The 20,229-nt window shown below is 41.0% G+C and overlaps 3 protein-coding genes across 6 annotated transcripts in view; 2 read left to right on the forward strand and 1 right to left on the reverse strand.

Moving 5' to 3' along the window:
* Nucleotides 1–2,900: 2,900 nt before the first annotated feature.
* LOC117536438 (leucine-rich repeat neuronal protein 4) lies at nucleotides 2,901–5,945 on the reverse strand. Its single transcript, XM_034201296.1, has 2 exons — nucleotides 5,832–5,945; nucleotides 2,901–5,118 (listed from the first exon to the last, which is right to left on the reverse strand). Exon 2 carries the CDS (start codon nucleotides 5,112–5,114, stop codon nucleotides 4,371–4,373), a length of 744 nt encoding a protein of 247 aa, XP_034057187.1. The 5' UTR covers nucleotides 5,115–5,118; nucleotides 5,832–5,945; the 3' UTR covers nucleotides 2,901–4,370.
* A 4,229-nt stretch (nucleotides 5,946–10,174) lies between these two features.
* si:ch1073-224n8.1 (zinc finger protein 16-like) lies at nucleotides 10,175–12,741 on the forward strand. The gene is made up of 2 exons (XM_034199747.1): nucleotides 10,175–10,847; nucleotides 11,257–12,741. Exons 1-2 carry the CDS (start codon nucleotides 10,175–10,177, stop codon nucleotides 12,180–12,182), a joined length of 1,599 nt encoding a protein of 532 aa, XP_034055638.1. The 3' UTR covers nucleotides 12,183–12,741.
* A 6,095-nt stretch (nucleotides 12,742–18,836) lies between these two features.
* The window catches only part of ltbp3 (latent transforming growth factor beta binding protein 3), a 34,571-nt gene continuing 33,178 nt past the window's right edge, over nucleotides 18,837–20,229 (forward strand). For 3 of the 4 annotated variants that reach the window (XM_034200972.1, XM_034200978.1, XM_034200996.1), the window contains exon 1: nucleotides 18,838–19,360. In XM_034200972.1, the coding sequence (XP_034056863.1) occupies nucleotides 19,123–19,360 (238 nt within the window). In that variant the 5' untranslated portion in view covers nucleotides 18,838–19,122. Of the gene's footprint in view, nucleotides 19,361–20,229 lie in introns of all 4 variants that reach the window. The other variant, XM_034200989.1, reaches the window with a different exon arrangement.

The raw sequence follows: 20,229 nt of genomic DNA on the forward strand, positions 1-20,229 counted from the left end.
AATGACCTCTAGTGGTTCCTGTGGAAACAAATGAAAGGGACTCGAGGTCTAAATGATGAAAGAAAGATGCACACTCTGTTTTTTTTCCATTTCTGTTGATGTCGTTGACGGTGCCAAAACATGAAATGTAATCTCGCACACGCCTTGTTGCAGTTGCATAAATCCCCATCATCCTTCGTGTGACACTTAGAGACAGAAGTTAATCTTTTTATTTACAGAGTCTCGGTGTGAGCCAAGACAGACAGACTGACTTAAGACATAAACAGGATGAGACGCCTACAGGGGGATCAGTTTGAACAACCTCCCACTTAGACCCACAGTTTCCTCTGTTGAAGGCCACATGATGTCCCCTAGTCCCCTGTTTTTAACTCTAAATTACACTTAGCTTGTGAGCAAATACTTATTTAATTGACATCCTTTCATTTCCTTTTCTTTTTTATTCATTATACTGTTATCGGCAAGGCGAAATACGATGAAATCTCTCGACATTTGAATACAAACAAGCATGCCTGGATCCAATAATGGCCGCTGATGGATGCCTGACCCACTGTGAATATGTTATGCCCTGTAACAGCTGACCCCGGCGGGCAGAGAAAGCAGCCATTAGTGCCCCTGCTGGTGGATAACTAATAACAAGCACTTGTATTCATTTTCCCAGCAGCTAAATGCTAATCAATTTTCATGAATAATGAATTGCATGAAATTAAATGACTGTTTGGAATAGGTGTCCTTATAATGTTATGAGATGAGTATTATGTTGCAACCTACAATTACTGTCATTGCTGTAAAGCCTCTTAAGCCGATGCCATGAAAACACATTTGGGGATTGTTTTTAATCAGAAGTAAAACAATGACTCCTCATTCAATGTCATTCCAAACACTTAGCACATTCAAACACATTTGAGCAAACGCTGCTACCAAAGAGGTAAGGTTGTTAATTATTTTTCAATCTCTTATACTGTTAAGTCTAACCATCATATTTCTGAAGTTAAGTATCAACTCCAACAGCTCCTGTCTGTTTTCCTGTCCCTCGATTCCCACTTTATCTATCTACACTGTGTCCTAAAATGCAACGGACATGTTCATCGCTCGCAGCTTTAATGTTGTCATTATTTGTGTTGATTTCCTTTACTGCCTTTAGCGCAGAGCGGTCTTCTCTCAGGATGAAAAGGACCAGCAGAGGGCATTAATGTGACATTTCCTCTCCCAGCCTGAAGGCACAGCAGAGGCCTTTAAAAGGTAGCTTTGTCTCTGTTGTGAAAATAATCTTGAATGCGGAAAGACACTGATAAAAGGGTTACTAAATGACCCTAAAATAGTCTGCGTACGTGACATGTTCATATTTAGAGTGAATAAGGTGAGTCATTTCTCAACTGTCTGTTTAATCATGAGTCTGAACACATAATGCATTACCTATAGGGAGAATCCAAAACTTCCTAAATACGCATACAAACACGTCAGGCAGCAGCAGTTCGTAGACTACACACATATTAATTTGTACTCAACAAACTCCATAGTCACTGTTAACCACACAGTAACAGAATGACGGGTAGAGGCACAAAGTATTATGTTGTGAAACCCCGGAGTCTCAATTCAGCTGATTACTGTTTAAAATGTGACCTCACCATGAGTCAGGGTTTACTGAATGAGATGGCAGTGATTCAACATGACCGGTACACAACACTCATCCCTACTGCTGCTGACCTTGTTTCAAAATCGGCCTGCAGTTACAAAAAAAGCTGTGTCATATCTGAGAATCATCATTACTGTGGATCTGCTCCGTCTTTCACTGGAAGTGTTGGAAATGATCAGCAGTTCAGAGGAACATTTCCTCTGAAGGACATTTCTCCTATGCATATTCCGTGCTTCTTCTGTCGGCACAAGCCCCTGCCTGCCCGGGAGCTGCATCGATGCAAAAAGGCCTCAGCAAATGACTGGCAGATCATGTCATATGGTTTATTCTGTGCCATATATCCAATATTTTTATTTAATTTCATTGATATGTCATATACGTTTTCTAAAATGATAATTAAGTTGGAAGACAGAGTGTGATACTTGATCACTTCTAAACACTTTAAAGTCACACATTGCTGAATGTATTGCCTTTGAAAAAGGTTACTTCAGGTCGTTCAAACTCAAAACCTTGATGGATTTGTTTGTTTTTTGTAGTTTCATGAATTGAAATGGAAAATGTGGCCTCCATCACTCCCATCCCTGTCCAACCACTAAACGCACTATAACATGCACACATACAAACACACTACTTCCCATCAAAGACTGCAGCCTAAAATACCATGTTATTTATTTGTATATTTATTAAGTATCAACTGATATTTTTTTTAGTAACTATTTATATTTAAACATTGTAGCTTTATATATTTTAACATTCTGGTAAAGTGCATATGATTACCCTGATTATTATTGCTACTATCTCTGCTTTATCACTGTTTTTATGGATGTGTTCTTATTTATGTTATGTATTGCATTGAGAGATGCCAACTGAATTTCGTTGCACTGATGTGTGATGACAATAAAGATATATTCTATTCTATTCTATTCACAGAATAAACCTACTCCGGTTGCTCAATTTAACTTGGTCATTTTTCAAGTTTTAATGAATATATATTATATTTTTCAATTCTATACAGCATACACTACACATCTATAGTCGGATTCATATAGTTAATATCAGTATTTAATTAATATAATTACAACCATACCAGTCAATGATGAGACTTTCTGGGAGAGAAGATGGTGGCGTTACCAAGTCGTCTTATGTATTTCTTTAGTGATATAAGTTTAATATCTTGTGTCTTTAGGTTAAGCTTTACATTCTTACAATCATTGCGATGTAACCTCCAAGGTCAGCAAATGAGCACATGTGCTTATTGAAAACGTGATTTTTCTGTTTAAGGTAGACTTTTATTGTTCTGTAAACATTCAAACACATCTTACGTTTCTTTAAAAAATAATGTATTTAAAAAGAAAAAGGCAAACCACATTCACTTCCAAAGTAAATACATAAGTACATGTTGCTCTGTTCTGGTACCATCAGGAAAAGCTATTCTGCTGAGGTTTAAGTATACTACATTTTGTTCAGTACAGGCTGCTACCACATTAAATTGTCCACCCCTGTGTCTGCATTTCCTCTCATATTATGTCCAGATGTCCCTCCCAGTATTAAAGCGACTGCACTCTCAGGCTGAATACATGTCATAAAAGCAGCATCTTGAGTCCATTTCAGCAGCTGAAATTGAAAATCTATTGTGTCTCCAAAGTGCAGCTGTTAGCTGACTTCCATGCAGCTCTGCGCAGTGTAAATTGTGCAGTGCAGTTGGAAAAAGAAAAATACCAGGAGCAGTGGAAACGCTCCATGGCAGCAGCCAGAGAAAGAAAGGAATTATAACATGGCTGCGAGACATGCAGATGGAGGCTTGAACATGAGATAAACTGGAGGGGGGGTTTAAATATTGGACTTTCTTCTCTTTTTCATCACCCAAAAAAATAAAAAGAAAGAACGAAAGCCTGAAGCTTCCCTCCAGTTCAGTGCTGGATGACTGGATGTCTTAGCTGCAGTGAGACGAACCTCACAAATCCATATCCGCTGAAAAGGCTATTGTATGACAGCTGGAAAAATAGCAGCAACACTTGAGCTCATCCAGCACGCCAACACCACTTCCGACGATGACACACAGATGGAGGACAACACCAACTCAGGACATTCAGTTTAACTGAACTTAATAGCCAGACTTTACACAACTTTATACAGTAGTTTCAGTGTTTCAGTTTGTGCTTCAGTTTGTTTCTCAAAACTTGTTTTAGGAAATCTGTCAAATCAAACTCTTAACATAGGCTACTTAAGGTCTATCAAACACAGCACATAATACAACACATCATTCACTTTCCATTATTAAAACTTAAAGCATTCAGTCACTGAGTTACAAAAGAAAGCGTAACAGAACCATACACATGTTTGCTTTACATTATACAGTATTTTTAAACATGTCAGCAACTGCCAATAAACGTAACTCAAATATTCATCTCATACATTAACACAAACCTAAAAGCCAAAATGTCAACTAAAACGTAATCTGATGTTTTAAACCTGTCCCCCAAAAGGGCTTTTTTCTGGGTTTCATCTTTTAGAAAACTTATATTAAATAAATACTCTTTTAAGCTGGTTTTCAAATCACAGGCGTCAGAACTTCCTTTTAAACAGGAATGATAGGTTTTCTAAATGGCACATTCATCCATGTGAGGTGACAAGATGTTCCTTTCTTCAAATGTAAGATATCCTGTTTTGTGCAGATATTATAGAGTACACAGTTAATGAACTGGAATGACGCTGAGGAATCTTGTGGGGCCGAGTCTTATCTTAACTCTGTCTCAGTAGTGTTGTGCAGTGAGATGCTGGCCTGCTGCTTCCTCTGCCTCCTGCGCCTCCAGAGCAGCACGGCCAGCAAGAGGAGCAGCAGGAAGCCCAGCGCCCCCCCGATGAGTCCCGCCGTCAGAGGCAGACTCCTGTCCCGTGGCTCGAACATCGAACAGGACCCCTGACTGTGCCCAGCATCGTTCACCGCCATCACACAAACCTCTGAGATGTGCTCGATGTCGCCCACTCCACCTTTCCTTCGACTCTTCCCAAACGTCTGCCGTTGTTCCCCCCCGACTGTCACATTAAAAGCTGTGACGTGGGAATAAGGTGCACACCACTGAACTATGACCTCTGACCCATTCCAGGTGACCGATGTCAGGGTGGGGGGCTGCGGGTGCACATTATGTAAAGTGAAGCCTGGACACAAGCAGCCGGTGGAGGCAGCCAGCTCAGTGCAAGGGGTCTGACTCTCCAGGCAGGGATTGTATTTGCATTTCTCAGTTTTCTGTCCATGTGGAGACACTTTACTCTGTGTTATAGGTGTGACTGTGACTTCATCGTCGGGGTAATCATCTTCCCGAAACACAAAGGACTCGGTTGAAAGCTCACGTGTTGCTTGAGTACTCATGGGATGCGTGCCTGGCAGTTGTGATGTTGTAGGGAGGGGACGGTAACCTCTGATGAGAACCAGGCAAACAATCGCCAGGGGGAAAGGCAGGTCCCTGCTGGCAGCCATCATCTTTCTGGAAATGAGAGAAAGAAAAATTCCATCAATTAGTTGGAAAATCTGTTTTTCAGATCAATGAAAAGCATCAGCCCCGGGGCTTCCAGACTAGAGTCTCTTCTGAATGAGGACATGCAGTCATTTCTTCACTGATGCTGTGTCTTTTACAGGGTATATAATTGCACAGGGAATGTAACAAATAGCTTAAATGTGAGCCTAGTGCTTGCTGGGAAATTGAAAAAGAACTCACAGCATTAACTGTCTAAAAAGCAACGCACACTGCAACTGTGGACACTTCATTAGTTAAAAGTTTTATTCTGTGGCATGTTTGTGAAGAATTTATAGTCTTGTTAACAGAGCTGCTATCATTAATCCTCACTTGTTAAGATATGGAGATATACCTCATACTAATTCAGCATTCCAGGCGTATTGCACAACAGGTCCAAATGCCTACACGCCCTCTGAGCTGGGTCCAGTTACAGGACAGCTGCAAGTGCCGTTTCCACAAGAATCCACACAAACATACCTGAAATATGTGCTGTGCTGGACATGCATAGAGAATCGACAATGGATCCCATTCACAAAAGTCCTTGGAGAGATAAGTCTGTTTGACCTCATTAAAATAGAGCAGGAGCCACTATTGAATACTACTCTGTGCTATTTGTTTAGCCACAGCTAGGCTACAATCTCTTGTGTTAAGAGTGAAAATATAATAAAAAGTTATAAACCTACCTGTTATGCAAAGGTTTTCAAATCTGATTGAGAATGAGCTCCGTTCCCCTTGTCTTTCCGTCCACTTGTTCCCTCTTTTGCTCTCTCCTCCTTTATTTATTTCCCTTCAATCACCTCCTTCTTTCTGCCCTCCTCCCACAACCCCCCCTTATTCCCGACTCTGTTTGACCAGCTCCACCTCCCTCTTTGCTGAATGCTATGGGCTTGCTGTTAATGGCATGATTACTATAAGCTACAAAATTACATCATTTACTGGTGAGGCGAATCATGTGCATTCCTTAGCGGTGTGCACATTTATTTAGAGCATGCACTTCTTGTTAATGATCTCTTGTTTTCCTTTTAGGGCTGAGGGAAATTGAACAGGATTGGGTATTGTCCACGTCAGGGCTTTTATTCATTAGAATTCATCATCCCTGACATATGCCAGGGACCGCCCATCCCATTATCTCAACCACATGTCCTATCACCTGAAAAAAATGTATGACTTTACTGATGTGCTGTTGTTCACCAAAAAGGCCGGAAATCAACCTGACTGTACTTGTTCTGGAAAAGAACAAGTCTTAAATAACTATGCTGGTATTTTTCTTAAGAAGACTAAAACAGTCAGAATAAGAAGTACAAGTTGTGGTGATTGTTTTTAGAATTTACATCACAACTGCAGTCAGCGCTTTCAGGAAGGAGAAGAACTGAACAATATGTTTATGTGACATGTGGGAAAGCAACTTTTCCAGATGTAGCCGGCCACAAATCCAGCTGCACGCTCTCATCTCAGGTCTGACTTTGAGCTTAGACCACAGAAAATATGGGCACTATTAGTTCGCATTGCCCTGTACCAGAAGGACTGTGTTCAGTATGCTCTGACTGAGAAAACAATATCATCAAAATACTAATATACTTACTCATTAAACAACATGAATGACTATTTTACCCCAATACACTATCTAACACCTGCATTATTGTTGTTATTTCTATTTACCTTTTATCATTATTATTATTATCCTTGTGTGAATTATTATCTACGTGTTTCCCTTTATTTTCTGTTGCTTCTTTAACACCATCTTATCTTATTATGTTTCTTATACTTGTATTGTATATTTTCCATCTTGTATGAGCCGTGGGTTACTCAATGTGTACCAGAAGGACTGTGTTCAGTCAGCTCTGACTGAGAGAACAATTATATCAAAATGCACTTACTCATTGAACAACAGGAATGACTACCCAAATATACTAGATCTAACACCTGCATAAAGACATGTTTATATGTTATTGTTGTAATTTCTATTTATACTGTTTATTTGTACCTTTTATCAATATTTGTATCCTTTCGAATTCTTATCTACATGTTTCACTTTATTTTCTGAAACACCATATCTTATCTTACCTTATTATGTTTCTTATACTTTTATTGTATATTTTCTTTCTATCGTGTATGAGCCGTGGGTGAGTCAATGTGTTTGGGTCTTACTGGATACAGTGTGGGTGTGTACGTGTGAAGGAGAATATTTGTACATATATTTGTATGCAGGATTATGGGTAGGTTTATGTATTGCGTAACACAGGCTTTGTGTATGTATTGTATCTGATTTCTACACTGAAAAACATGCATCTATTTTTGCTTTATTTCCTAATAATTCATGTTCATATTCGGAAGACTTTATTGACCCCAGGGGGAAAATACGGTTGTTTTCCAGCTGTTCTTGTCTAGGGAAAAAAATAGAATTCTAAGTTATGGTACAGCTTAGTCACAGAGTATAGGTAGTTTTATGACGGACATGTAACTAATCACAGGAGTGACATAAGGCCAGGGGTGAAATTAGTCAGTTGTAGGTCTGTAAATGGTTTATCCACAATGGGAGAAACAGTGTCACAGTCTTTTTATTAGATAGTGTGTCAATATGAGCAATAAATATTTCTGTTGTGACAAAATAATCAGGCAGATAAAGAAGTGTTGTAACATGACCCACAATGCACTGCCCCTCTTGCCATGCAACACATCACTTTTTCCCCAACCACTGTGGCTGGTATGAGTCTGCTTTCCTCATTACGAACGGTTGCATGTGAATATAGTTTTGTATAATAAAGAAATAGAAGCGACCCAAGTCAATTCAACAGGGTCCTGTTATAAGGAAAATGCATAATGATATCATAAAACTAGAACTGACATGATTCTTCTTAAGAATCACTCAATACTTTACTTCATCTTTAAAGGATCCAAGAGCTGGTAAACAGGGGAACAAATTGGGAACTGCAACACACCTTTTAAAGTATAATGTGATAGTTATTACATAAAAAACAACAATACGTGATATAAATAATAATAATGAAGAATAACTTAAATAAACAAATGTTTAAGTGTTAATTCCTTCCTGTTTGGGAAGTCATTTCAATTACATAGATGATAAATGTAAGGTTTCTTACTTCAGTATTATTAAAGCCGTCTACAGTGCCCCCTACAGCCCAGTCAAGGGAAACACGCAAAAAAGGAGGAATTTAACTTGGAGCCAGGCGAGCCGATGTCCGTGTTTCCTCACTTGGTGTGGTTGACAGTAATTAATTTTTTTTATTTGTTATGATGGATTGTATTTTGACATTGAACAGTTCATCTGCGAAGCATCACAAAGTTCATGATACGTTTGGCCTCTTTCACAGCATCCTGCTGTTGAGGATGAAGTGGTATGTCTTCCGCCGGTTTTAGAGTATATATAACCATCTGAGAGGTCAATGACCTGAGTGTGCTTTGGATTTTGAACCCGCAAATCTAATTTAAGATTGAAAAGAGGAAAACTATAGCTTTTTTCCGCAAATGGCTGCTGCACAGCCACGAAGATTGGGCCGCATTTCGCCCTGATTTAAAACTTGCAGGCTTGTAAATAGGACCAAATACACTTGTACATTAGGGCAGTTTAGACAAGATATTTCTTTAACATTTTTGAGGGACTTTACTTGAGTAATTAAATGTTAAAAAAAGTTTGCTTCTTTTTACTTCAACTACAATTCAGAGGTATATCGTGTACTTTTACTCCACTACATTTATTTAATACCGTGAGTTACTTTGCACACTTGGATTAATAATGTGACTTGTAACAGAGCATTCCTACATTCTGGTACTTTTACTTTTAGTACAAGATCTGAGTAATTCTTCCACTTGTAGCTAATTAGCAAGTTATGTAATGGTGCAATATGAAGCTGTGTAATTTGCAAAAGCCAATGAGCTGCAAACTAAGTAAATACATTTTCAACAGGATAGCCTATTATGTAAAGCATCTGTTGACACATATTGTCTTTTGTAACAGGTGAACAATGTTGACATTAAAAAAGAGAATCCAGAAACAATTATTTTATTATTCTGAGAGTTAATTCAACGAATCAATTGCTCTTTATCTTGATGTCATTTTGCCACCCCTTTGGTAAACTTGTGAAACTGATTGAACTAAATACGAATAAATAAAGAAAAGTACTAATTTGACTGATCGAATCGCGTAGTTTGGAAATGTATGATCTATGTTAATGTGTACTAATTATTGATGCAACATTGTGTACATGGCTTTAATTATGCAACTGTTGAAAGTGGAGCATATTTAAATGTCTTAACATACTGCAGGGTAGCTTAAGCTATGGTATTATTGTATAATGTAAATTATATTTGACCTTTTAGATGAAAAGTAGAAAAGAAGAGTCTGAATGTAGGGTTTACAAATTGTATTGTCTATACATACATTTTCAATGCAACAATTATATAAAGAAAATGTGTTTCTAATATGCAAGATGTAATAGAAATACGAAATGCTTGGCAAGCATTACATTTAGAAGGGAGCACTATGGCTTATTTATAATGCTCTGCTGAGAGGAAGAAACTCCCTTCAAGTCAACACTCAGGGTACAGTGAACACAGGCTACTCTGATGCCATCCCTGTGCGACGGGCCTCAGCACAGAGCAGTTCAGCTGGCTGAGGCAGGAGATGGGTGAGTCGATGCTGGGACCATGCTATCACTGAACAATAATCTACGGACTTGAATAACGCCGGTAAAGACCGTCGACTCTTTCCTCCTGCAGAGTCACGGTGTTTGCAAGAGGACGTTTTTACCGACTCGCGTTTTTAGCTTTAAAGCTAGCAGGCTAATGTGAGCTAGCGGTACCGGGGCCCTGCGAAGAGTTCATTGTTTTTGTCAGCCACGCCAGATAAACATAACTTGGGCAGATGTAATAGCGGTTCGTTGTTTTAATATACAACACTTGCAGGATTATTACAGTTGGTCGTAATTTTAGACTGTTTTAATAGCTCATCAGACGTTAGCATAGCCTGTAAACGCTAGCAAACTGCATTAAAGCTAACTTTAAAATCATGACTGCCCGGAGGACAGGCTATGCTGCTGCTGGCATGGTCTCCACTCCCTCTAATAGCGGAAATGGAAATCGTAAACAGAGCTTAATAGACAGGAGCGGGGTCGAGTCCTGTTATGACCGGAAAGGAGCCTCGCAGGGCGGCGTGACCGTCACGTCGCTGAAGACCCGGCTCGCCCCGACCATCCAGACCGCCATGTCCGCTGCAGTGGACACTCTGCTGGGGGAAGTGGTGCTGGTGCTCAACGAGACCCAGCTAGAGCTGCTGCACAAGGAACAGGAGAATGAGAGACTCAAGGTGCGTCTGGAGGTGTCTGAGAGGGAGCTGAAGACTTTACAGGAGTGTCTGTGCAGCGCTCAGAAGCACATAGACCAGCTGCAGATCTCCTACACCGGCTCTCCGTCCATCGGGCAGTCCGTGTTCGCCCCGTCTCTCTCCTCCATGGCTTCAATGGCCTCAGGCTTGGACCGGGACCACCAGGGTGGCCGGAATGTGAACGGAGCCGGGGTGGACTTGGGTCTCGGTGGGTCAGTGGATGACTCCCTTCACGGGTTTGATACAAGAGATGACTACAAAATGTGCCAGCTCTCTATCCAGCCCGACGGCTCTGTGACCAACCACGCGCTGGACACCTTTACCTCCAACACATCGCATATGTGCTCCGATAGACCAGGTAAATATGCAATTTGAACTGTGTGTATTAGGGCTAAAACTAGCTGTTATTTCCATTATGGCTTAATCAGATGTTTACTTTGTGTTGTCAGTCCCAAAGATTAAGTTTCATATTAAATAAACCAGAGAAAAGCTGTACATCTCCACATTTGAAAGACTTAGACCTCAGGTCATTGCAAATGACAATAATCAACAAAGAAGGCAAATGCTTTTTTTCTGGTTTACTCATTGATTAATCTAATAATCCATTAAACTCTATTCTGTTTTATTTTTTATGGTGTCCTTTGTCTTTGATTGTGAGAGCAAGTAAATCAAGGAGTTATTTTAAATGGACATGGATTCATAGTTGTGTTTTAATATAGTATTCCTTTCACATTAACCATCTCTGCATGTTTGAATTTGTCTTTCAGATGAGAGGCAGACTCAGGGACAAGGTGGAGCTTCCAGTTTTGAGATTAAAGAGGAGCAGTTGCCCGGTTCAGGCTCCGGTCAGCCCGGCAGGAAGGACAACAGGGTCGGGGAGAGCGATCTTGGCTACGTTCAAGTTGGGGACGAGGTTTCCCAGCGTTCCTTTACTCATCCACTGCGTCACCAAAGACCTGTGCGAGAATGTGGCAGTGACTTGCAGCAGGGAGGACTTGATGGACAGAAACAGTTGGCTAGGACTCCTGGAGCCGGGAGAGTAGACGGCGTCTCACCAGGCAGAGCAGACGACTCTGCTGGACCTTCAGCCTCTGACACCCCAGTGGAGCCCTCTTTAGACCGGCCTCACCACTGTCTGGAGTGTGGGAAGACTTTCCGTCTGATCTCCAGCCTGAAGAAGCACATCCGCATCCACACTGGAGAGAAGCCTTACCCGTGTGCTGTGTGCGGCCGCCGCTTCCGCGAGTCAGGGGCGCTTAAAACCCACCTGCGTATTCACACGGGTGAGAAACCATACTCTTGCTCAGAGTGTGGGAACTGCTTCCGCCACTTGGACGGTTTGCGCAAACACAGGCGCACGCACACCGGGGAAAAACCGTATGTTTGTGCCATCTGTGGGAAGCGCCTGAGCCGCCTGCAGCACCTGAAACACCACCAGCTGATCCACACCGGGGAGCGGCCCTGCTGCTGCCCCTTCTGCAACCGCAGCTTCAAGGAGCCCGCGGCGCTGCGCAAACACATCCGCACGCACCGGGAGGAGGGCGGTCACTTGGGGATTGTTCCCGTGGACGACGCAGAGCAAGACGTTCTGGACGACATTAACAACCTCCACCCGGCAGCGCCGTCCCCTCAGATGAGGTTCGGAGACTGGGGAGCTGACGAGGACGACAGCTCGGTGGTGGATTGTGTGTAGGAGCTTATACATATAGGAATAACTGTCTGCTGGCATTTTACCTATGAAACCTTCTCCGGGTGAAAAACATGGAACAAGGTGTTTGTGTGGTTTGTACACGATGGATAAGGTATCTCTGTTACATGCTGTCGAAGTGTGAGGCTACATATAACCCAAGCCTTGGAGCCTCGTTTATATCTGGTGTTTTCATACTCTTAGATGTAATTATATAACGTTTTAAAATATCCCACGGTACATTCTTCAACAACAACAACTATATTTGTCTGGACGTTCATCAAGCAGCAGCACAGGTTGTTCTCGGCACAGGGAGATGCAGGTTTGCTAACTTCTCCTGCAATAATTTAGGAAATTGATAGCTGAAGTGTACAAGAGCTGTTTTCTCATTTAAAATACAAGTGCCTTGAACACTCAGTCAACCATCAACAGCTGTTCAAGATTTAAGTCAGGACAAGAGTTAAAGGTCCCATGTCATGGCCATTTCCACTGATCATAATTCCATTGTTGAGGTCTACTAGAATAGATTTATATTGTGCAATTTTCCAAACTCACATTGGTTCCTCACAGCATCTCTGTAAACTACGTGTATTCACTGAATTTCACTCTCTGCCTTTAACGGCTCGTTGTATCTCCAATAGCTCCAGCCCCCACCCTCCCTGTGAGCACAGTGTGCTCTGATTGGTCGGGACGTTGTGAATCGCGCTGAGCTCCGTGGAGGTGTTATTTCCTTGTTTAGCGATACACAGCCAAACTCACCCTGAGCACACACAAAGTCACAGCCGAAGTAAAAACAATAAGTGTGGCTTGATATTGATTAAGAAAAAGGTTGATAAACGCTGTGAGAATGGGTCTGCAGAGAGAATCTCCAGCCTGCAGCCAGGGAGGAGAAGTCAGCAGAGCTGCCTGCACTGTGTGTGTGTGAGGAAGTCCGTGGATTGGTCAATTTGGACCAATCAGCGGGGGCTTAACGTAACGGCTCCGCGGACGTAACGTAAGGGCTCCACGGATTGGTCCATTTCGTTCCGGGTACGTGTTTACGTAATCTCGTTCCGGGAAGAATCAAATGGATGATGACGTTTCACCAACGAGGCGTTTTGGGGAGGGTTTTGACTCTGCAGACCGTTTACATGCATAAAAACCTTCATAACACACAAGGGGACGGGTGATAACCGGAAAAGCATGACATGGGACCTTTAAGTTACCACTCTGGTCATGAGTTTTTTATAGTTTCTCACATTAGAGATTGGGTAGCTGTTGAATTGTCCCTCGGTTACTGATTGGGCACACTGGTTGAAATGGATCCATGCGACTGGTTCATGTTTCATGTGTGGACAAACGGAGTTCAGACCGTTTGCATTATGTTGTTTGTCATCGTTGATCAAACCAAACTTTACAGTATTTTATTTTGGTTGCTTGTGCTTTTAAATAATGTAAGAGTTGTATGAACAAAACAATGTCAATGTGTTTCACATAATTGCGTCTTTAAAGAGCAGGAAAACAACTTTTTTAAATGGTGGCAATTTGAACTCTTAGAGAATATCTGTCTCCTATCAGGATAGCGATGTTTTACTACCTCTGTTTTTATCGTTGTTGCACTGCTTATCCTGTGTGTAGATATTTCAGCACTGTCTTTTCAGAAGTGCATAATGGCCGTTAAAAAATACAACAAATTCACCAAGTTGAGATTAAAATAGCTAGAATTGTTGTAAAAAATACGTTTGCTGCTATAAATTATGCAGACACAATAATATTGAATGACAAAAATAGCATTAATAATGGATTAATTCCATTCAAAAAGGTAGCGCGTCCTCTCTCGCGCTACCCAAATGAATCCATCCGTTAGCTTTAAAGCTATTTAAATATAACTACCTTTGCTCTCTTGTGTTTGTGTCTTAATGAATCCTGAACCAGTCCTAATCTTTACCTCTCACCTCTGCAGAGCTCCTATCAGTGACACAATCATAATGTGGTAAGTGAAGCTGAAGTGTCAAGAGTTTGAAGACATCCGACGTGTATTCAGTCATTTCCAGAGCAGAGATCAACAGTTTAGACTTTCTCTCTTATATTATATGTTAGCATTCCCTTGTTTTTTTTCATGCTGCTACGGTTTGTCCGGAGAGCCTTAACCTTTTCTGGACTTGTATACTGTAACCGGCCAGTCACTAGCGATCACTAGCGGACATATTGAGGTGCTTGCATGTGCATATCTGTTCTTCTGCTAGCGTCTAATGCCTTCCAGCTGTTTCTGTACATAAGAATGTAGTCTTAGCCATTTAATCTGGATTAATGAGGGTTAACATTTGTTGAAAAGTGTATGTGCGGGGAAAAAAACGAAAGAGTTTGTGCTTTAAAAATATGCTGTGTAATAACTTGTAATCTCATTCTTCCTGATGTTCTTCCTGTTGTCACACGACATCAGGGTTTACAGCAGAGCATTAATCTTCTCAGCCTTTAAACGTAGGTCTCTGCTGTCTTTTACCTTGTATACTACTATAACAATCTCCATGTAACGATTCTATGTACATTTACAAGTGTAGGGTATTTTTAAAGGCACTCAAAATGTTAAATATATTACTGTATAGCCAGAAAAAGATTTGCCAAGGTAGACTTGACCCCAGATAATCATATTTATTGTTTTTTGTATTACAAACAAAAGGGGGCCTTTGCATGTAGGTTTGAACTGTAATTACATTCTTCCTTAAAAAGTCAGTATTAAATGTGAAAACATATTTTTTAATGCATCTGTGTTGAATATATATATCCCCCCTCATCACTTCATCCCGTTACCTGCTGTACATGTTATTATATTAAAGGGCCTTGTTTCTACTTCTTGTCTTTCTGTGGCTGTTTATTCAAAAAACTAAATGAAGTGATCAATTTCCTCGACGATGCGGCAACTTGCTGAAACTTGATAAAGCCAAGAGTGCTTCCTAATTTTAGTTTATCCTAGCGTTATGACTTCAGTCTCACTCCCTTCATATCGTGACAGGAGAACGCGTTAACCCCGAAGGAGAGTTTTCTGAAGCTGTGCCAAACAGATTGTGTAGGTGCTGTCGACACGCCCAAAGGCCGGTCTCAAATAATACCCTTCCCTTCTCCAGATGCTGAGTAATGGCAGCTGTGTTTATACTATTATGCTATTTAAGGTGGCTCTTGGTATGATTACAGGAAACTGTAGTTTTTTGCTAATGCTCCCTTCCAAGTGTTGTTTTAAACAATCTCATGTGATTGTAATAATGCTTGTGTAATCAAGTAATTTATGAGACAAAACTATTCTAAAAGTGAGTCTTGTATGGGGGAGAAATGCTGCTGTATTACATGTTGATAGTCTGATTGATTTTATATATACATCAGAGTTGCTGTTACCTACATGTGGATTATCTTTAAATATAACATTATGCTTATTTTCAGGTTCATATTTGTATTTTCTGCCTCTACATGTCTCCATGCTTTAATGTTCAAAAAGCTCTTTATGTTTCTCATACTGCCTGTGCTGCAGCTCCTCTTTTCACCCTCTGTCTGAAACCAGAGCCCAGTCCTTTGCAGACCATTTAAAGTGCACCTATCATGCTATTTTTAGGCAATAGCATAGGTCTCATATATATATATATATATAAATAAAAAACATGTCTGTGAAGTGTTTTGCTCAAAATACCAACCAGACCACCCATTCTAGCCATGCCTCATATCCCTCTGTTTCACTTCCTGTTTCAAAAGTGCTGAAAAATTGATAACAAATTAAAAAGGAGGGGGCTGAGCTCATGCGGGACCCGGCAGCTACTGTCTAAACTAAAAACTGCCGTGATGAAACGCCATATCATGGATTATCAAGGATTATTTCTGAAACAGTATGGAGCTCAAGGGCTTTCTCTCTTGCTGGTTATACCACAAGGTGAGTTCCTTTTTATTTCCTGCTTTTTATTTCCTGCTCTCCAGTACAGGTTAGCTCTGAGTGTTAGCGATGCTAATGTAAACACCGACCATGTTACGTCCAAAACAGTCGGGCATTGTTTCTGATAGCAACGTTTCTGATAGGGCCGTGGGTCCACATTTCCGATATTACGTCATATTGGACGCAAATCTGGATCAGCTCCGTTCGCCCCGTTTTAAAGATTTGGGTACGGAGGAAAAGAGAGAGGGTTTTATTTTCTGAGCTGCGTGAGTTCCCTGACACACCGGGGACACATCTTTATGTATCAAGTGCATTTTGCATGATAGGTCCCCTTTAAATGACGAAAAACCTATTTAAAACACTACAGGAAAGAGAACCCCCCCCCCCCCCCTAAAGAACTATAGGATAGGACCCTATACACTCTTCCCACTAAAACTGGATTAAACCTGAAGATTTACTTAAGGGATGCAAACTTGTCCTAACAAAATTGATCACAAATGGGAGTTGTGACATCAAGTTGAAGCAAGTGCTGCAGAGAACCCATAAACATATTTCCCTAAACGCATCAGTGGAAGTTCACACCTTGCAGAGCTTGCAATTCATGAGAAAAAACAACACGTTGGTGATAGAGAAATTGAAATCTCACAGAAAATGCTGCTAAAATAAATGATCTTCCCTGCTGCAAAACAGGTCTCACGCTAAGACTCCATATATTTAATATTTCCAACTGCAGTAGGCTATCTAATGGCTATTATGCTCATAGAGAGTGGCTGAACACGCCATCTTTAAATAAACTTCTAGTAGGCTACATTGCAATTCTGAAGTAGTTCTCTTCTAAAATTGAGAAGGATATCATTCTTTTAAAACTATTGGTGCATATGAATACAGTTGTTAACTTCAACAATATATAACAATGTTTATTTAGGGGTCATCAGATGTACGGTAAGTACTTTTATTTTGACTTTGACGCCATGAAAACATCTTGATGATCTTTCTTCTGCACTTTTAATTTTGACTCGTAATGAAGTGTTATTACATTATTTTCTACGGTGTGTAAATACAGATGCTTATTTCTCTTTTCTGTTTGTCATCAATCTCTGCTGCAATGACTGACATTAAAAGGTTTCAGTTTTCAGAAGGGAAGTAATTCAATTGCACTAATAATACTCCTCCGGGAGGGTTTATGTGCGACCTATGTATTTGGTGTGTGTGTGTGTGTGTGTGTGTGTGTGTGTGTGTGTGTGTGTGTGTGTGTGTGTGTGTGTGTGTGTGTGTGTGTGTGTGTGTGTGTGTGTGTGTGTGTGTGTGTGTGTGTGTGTGTGTGTGTGTGTGTGTGTGGGTGTGTGTGTGGGTGTGTGTGGGGGGGGGGTGTGTGTGTGTGGGGGGGGGGGGGTGCGTGCGTGCGTGTATTCCTTGGCAGCTGATGATGCAGTGATGGCTAGTAGCGGAGGCGGAGAGAAATGTGAGAGCGGCCTGTGAACTCTCTGCAGGCCCATGCAGTCATTTCCTCAGCGACTGAAGGTAAACACTCACTTTTTTTGGAGAGGAAGTGACTCAACTCTCTCTTTTGCTTTCTCTCACTTTCTTTAGTCTCTTCCTCACTCTCACCCCTTGTCCCTGTGACCCCAACATTTTCACATTTTTTATTGTTAACGTCGTGTGATTGACGTTTCCCAGGCATAAGTTTAACATATGACTGAAATTAAGTTTTCAAAGGTCTTTGGAACTTTTCACCCTCTATCTGAAACCACAGCCCAGTCTGCTCTGATTGGTTAGCTGGCCGGCTCTGTTGTGAGTGGACGACTAAGAGATTTCCTTTAGCCTAAAATGTGTTGGAACGATAGCCAGTAAAAGTGCAGGTGTTACATAGTGATGTCATGATGTTACAGAAGAATGGAGGCGTTTCAGGCAGGGGAGGGAACTTTTGGATTTTAAGCTTTGCAGACCATTTACATGCATAAAAACCTATAATACTTCACAGGAAAGGGAAAACCCCCAAAACCATAATAGGGCCTCTTTTAAGTGTTGACAAGGACAAGAAAGCAGTTTCCTTGGTATCTGATGGTGAATTTGTACATTTAAAGTGCAACATTTTCGATAGATGAACTGACATGATGTGTGATAGAAACTTACCTGTGGAACTCATCACATCATGTAACACACATCTGCAAAGCTGTAGTGCAGATGTCACATATTTTTCCTATACCTACATTTTGAACTATCACAAACAGAAACCAGATGTCCACCTATAGCTGTATCCTTACAGGTGGAGTAACCCCTGATGCTGACCTCAGCATGAACCCCATGACCTACCATAAAATGTCTACACATACCTGAAACTTGGAAAACGTTTTTATTGACATGATATAGCAATATAGTTACTGTAGTCAAATAGTAAGTTATAGAGATAATGCAGGGTCTATAGGCCTACTGTATCTGAAGTTTCCATAGCTAAGACAAATGCACATTTTAATACTTGCCTATATCAGAAACTAATCAAACACAATACAGATCAGTATTTCTTAATTCTCAGAGTGACACACACAGCTGTACAGATTTGATTTGAAGAGTGTGTGTGGAGAGGAGAGGAGGGGGTGTTAGTTAGTATGGAGAAATAACCAACAAGGAAACCACTTTCAGCTTCGCTGCTGCACCGCCTGGCTGGCCCGATGCCAGCTTTCTCCAGAGAGGGTTGGCTCACCCCTTCTCCTCCTCTCCTCCTCCCTTATTTCTCTCCCAATCCCACATACGCACTCTCTCCAAAGCAAAAGGCGAGAAGAAGGAAGGAGCGACGCAAAAAGCGAGGGCAACTTTTCAAAAAACTACTGCAACGAGGGAAAGTTTTCTTAAAGATGTCCAACGTGTCGGTTTTGCTGACGGATTGATTTTTTTTTTTTAAAGGAGAAATCAGTAGGGGAGGACGCGCTTTTTTCCCTTCTTCCACCGTATGAAACGTCACAAATCTGCCTGGGTTTTTACAGAGCAGGCGCTTCTGAGCTGGAGTGATTTAATGTCCCCGGGTCTCTGTGCAGGGCAGTGAAGGATGCCAGGATGCCCCCTCTGATCGCCCATCTGCTGGTCATCTGGCTGAGCGTCCACAGGCTGGTGTGGTGCACGGAGCGCTCCTCCACCCGGGAGCGCTTCAAGGTGGTCATCTCTCCTCTCATATGCAAGAGGATCTGTGTGAAGGGCCAGTGTCAGGATACCTGCGAGCAGGGCAACAACACCACGCTGATCGCGGAGAACGGCCAGGTGGCAGACACGCTCATCGGACAGGGCTTCAGGGTCGGTGAGTGGAACAATGCTGTTTATTTACAGGCGGATATAATGAGGCCGCCGAGATTAACTAATAGTGCTGCTCTGACCTCTGGGGTTAGTTTATCCTCTGTGGGGAGAAAAGGGAGTCCTGTTTGGTTTGCTTATAAATGGTGCTTTTCTGTAGCTACATTTATTTAAAAAAACGTGACATAGCCTATTAAGATGTACTTTATAGCTAGCTTTTTAACACTTTCAGACATTATTATTGGACAATAACTAGCCTATACTTTGAATCGTTAATGGAAACAATAAAAGTGCCAACCATGAAACTCTCCATAAAATGCTCAAAATGGGCCCTGTTATAACAAGTCAATGGTGGAAAAAGTATTATAGCAACTTCCTAATTAAGTGAAAAATAAGTACTTGACTTTATTGCAAGGAAAAGTCTTGCTCAATGCTTGTGGATTGTTACTTCAGAAAAAGTACATTAGTGATAGAAAAAAAGTACATGAAAGCGAAAGTAGGCTATGCTTCAACAAATTGACCCCTTTTAATGTTTTGAGTTAGATTGTCGATCATTTTTTAACAGTTGAGGAGCTATTTGGTTTGCAAAATGTTAGAAAATGTGTTTTGGCATGTGTTTCCCAAAGCCCAATATGTATTTCCCAAATGTTCTGAACAAGTCAAACATACTGTCACAGTCACAGAAGAGTAAAGAAACCAACGAATATGAACATTTGAGAAGATATTTTTGACTTTTAAAAATAAATAAAAATCAAACCAAATAATCTTACCTACTGCATATGACCATGAACTGCAGAGTTGTATCAACAAAGTCCTTTAACATTGAAATAGAGTACAAATACGGCCACATAAAAATGACAATGATCCCTCTTTATA

This window comes from Gymnodraco acuticeps, unplaced genomic scaffold (genome assembly GCF_902827175.1).
Source record: "Gymnodraco acuticeps unplaced genomic scaffold, fGymAcu1.1, whole genome shotgun sequence".
Lineage (NCBI taxonomy): Eukaryota > Metazoa > Chordata > Actinopteri > Perciformes > Bathydraconidae > Gymnodraco > Gymnodraco acuticeps.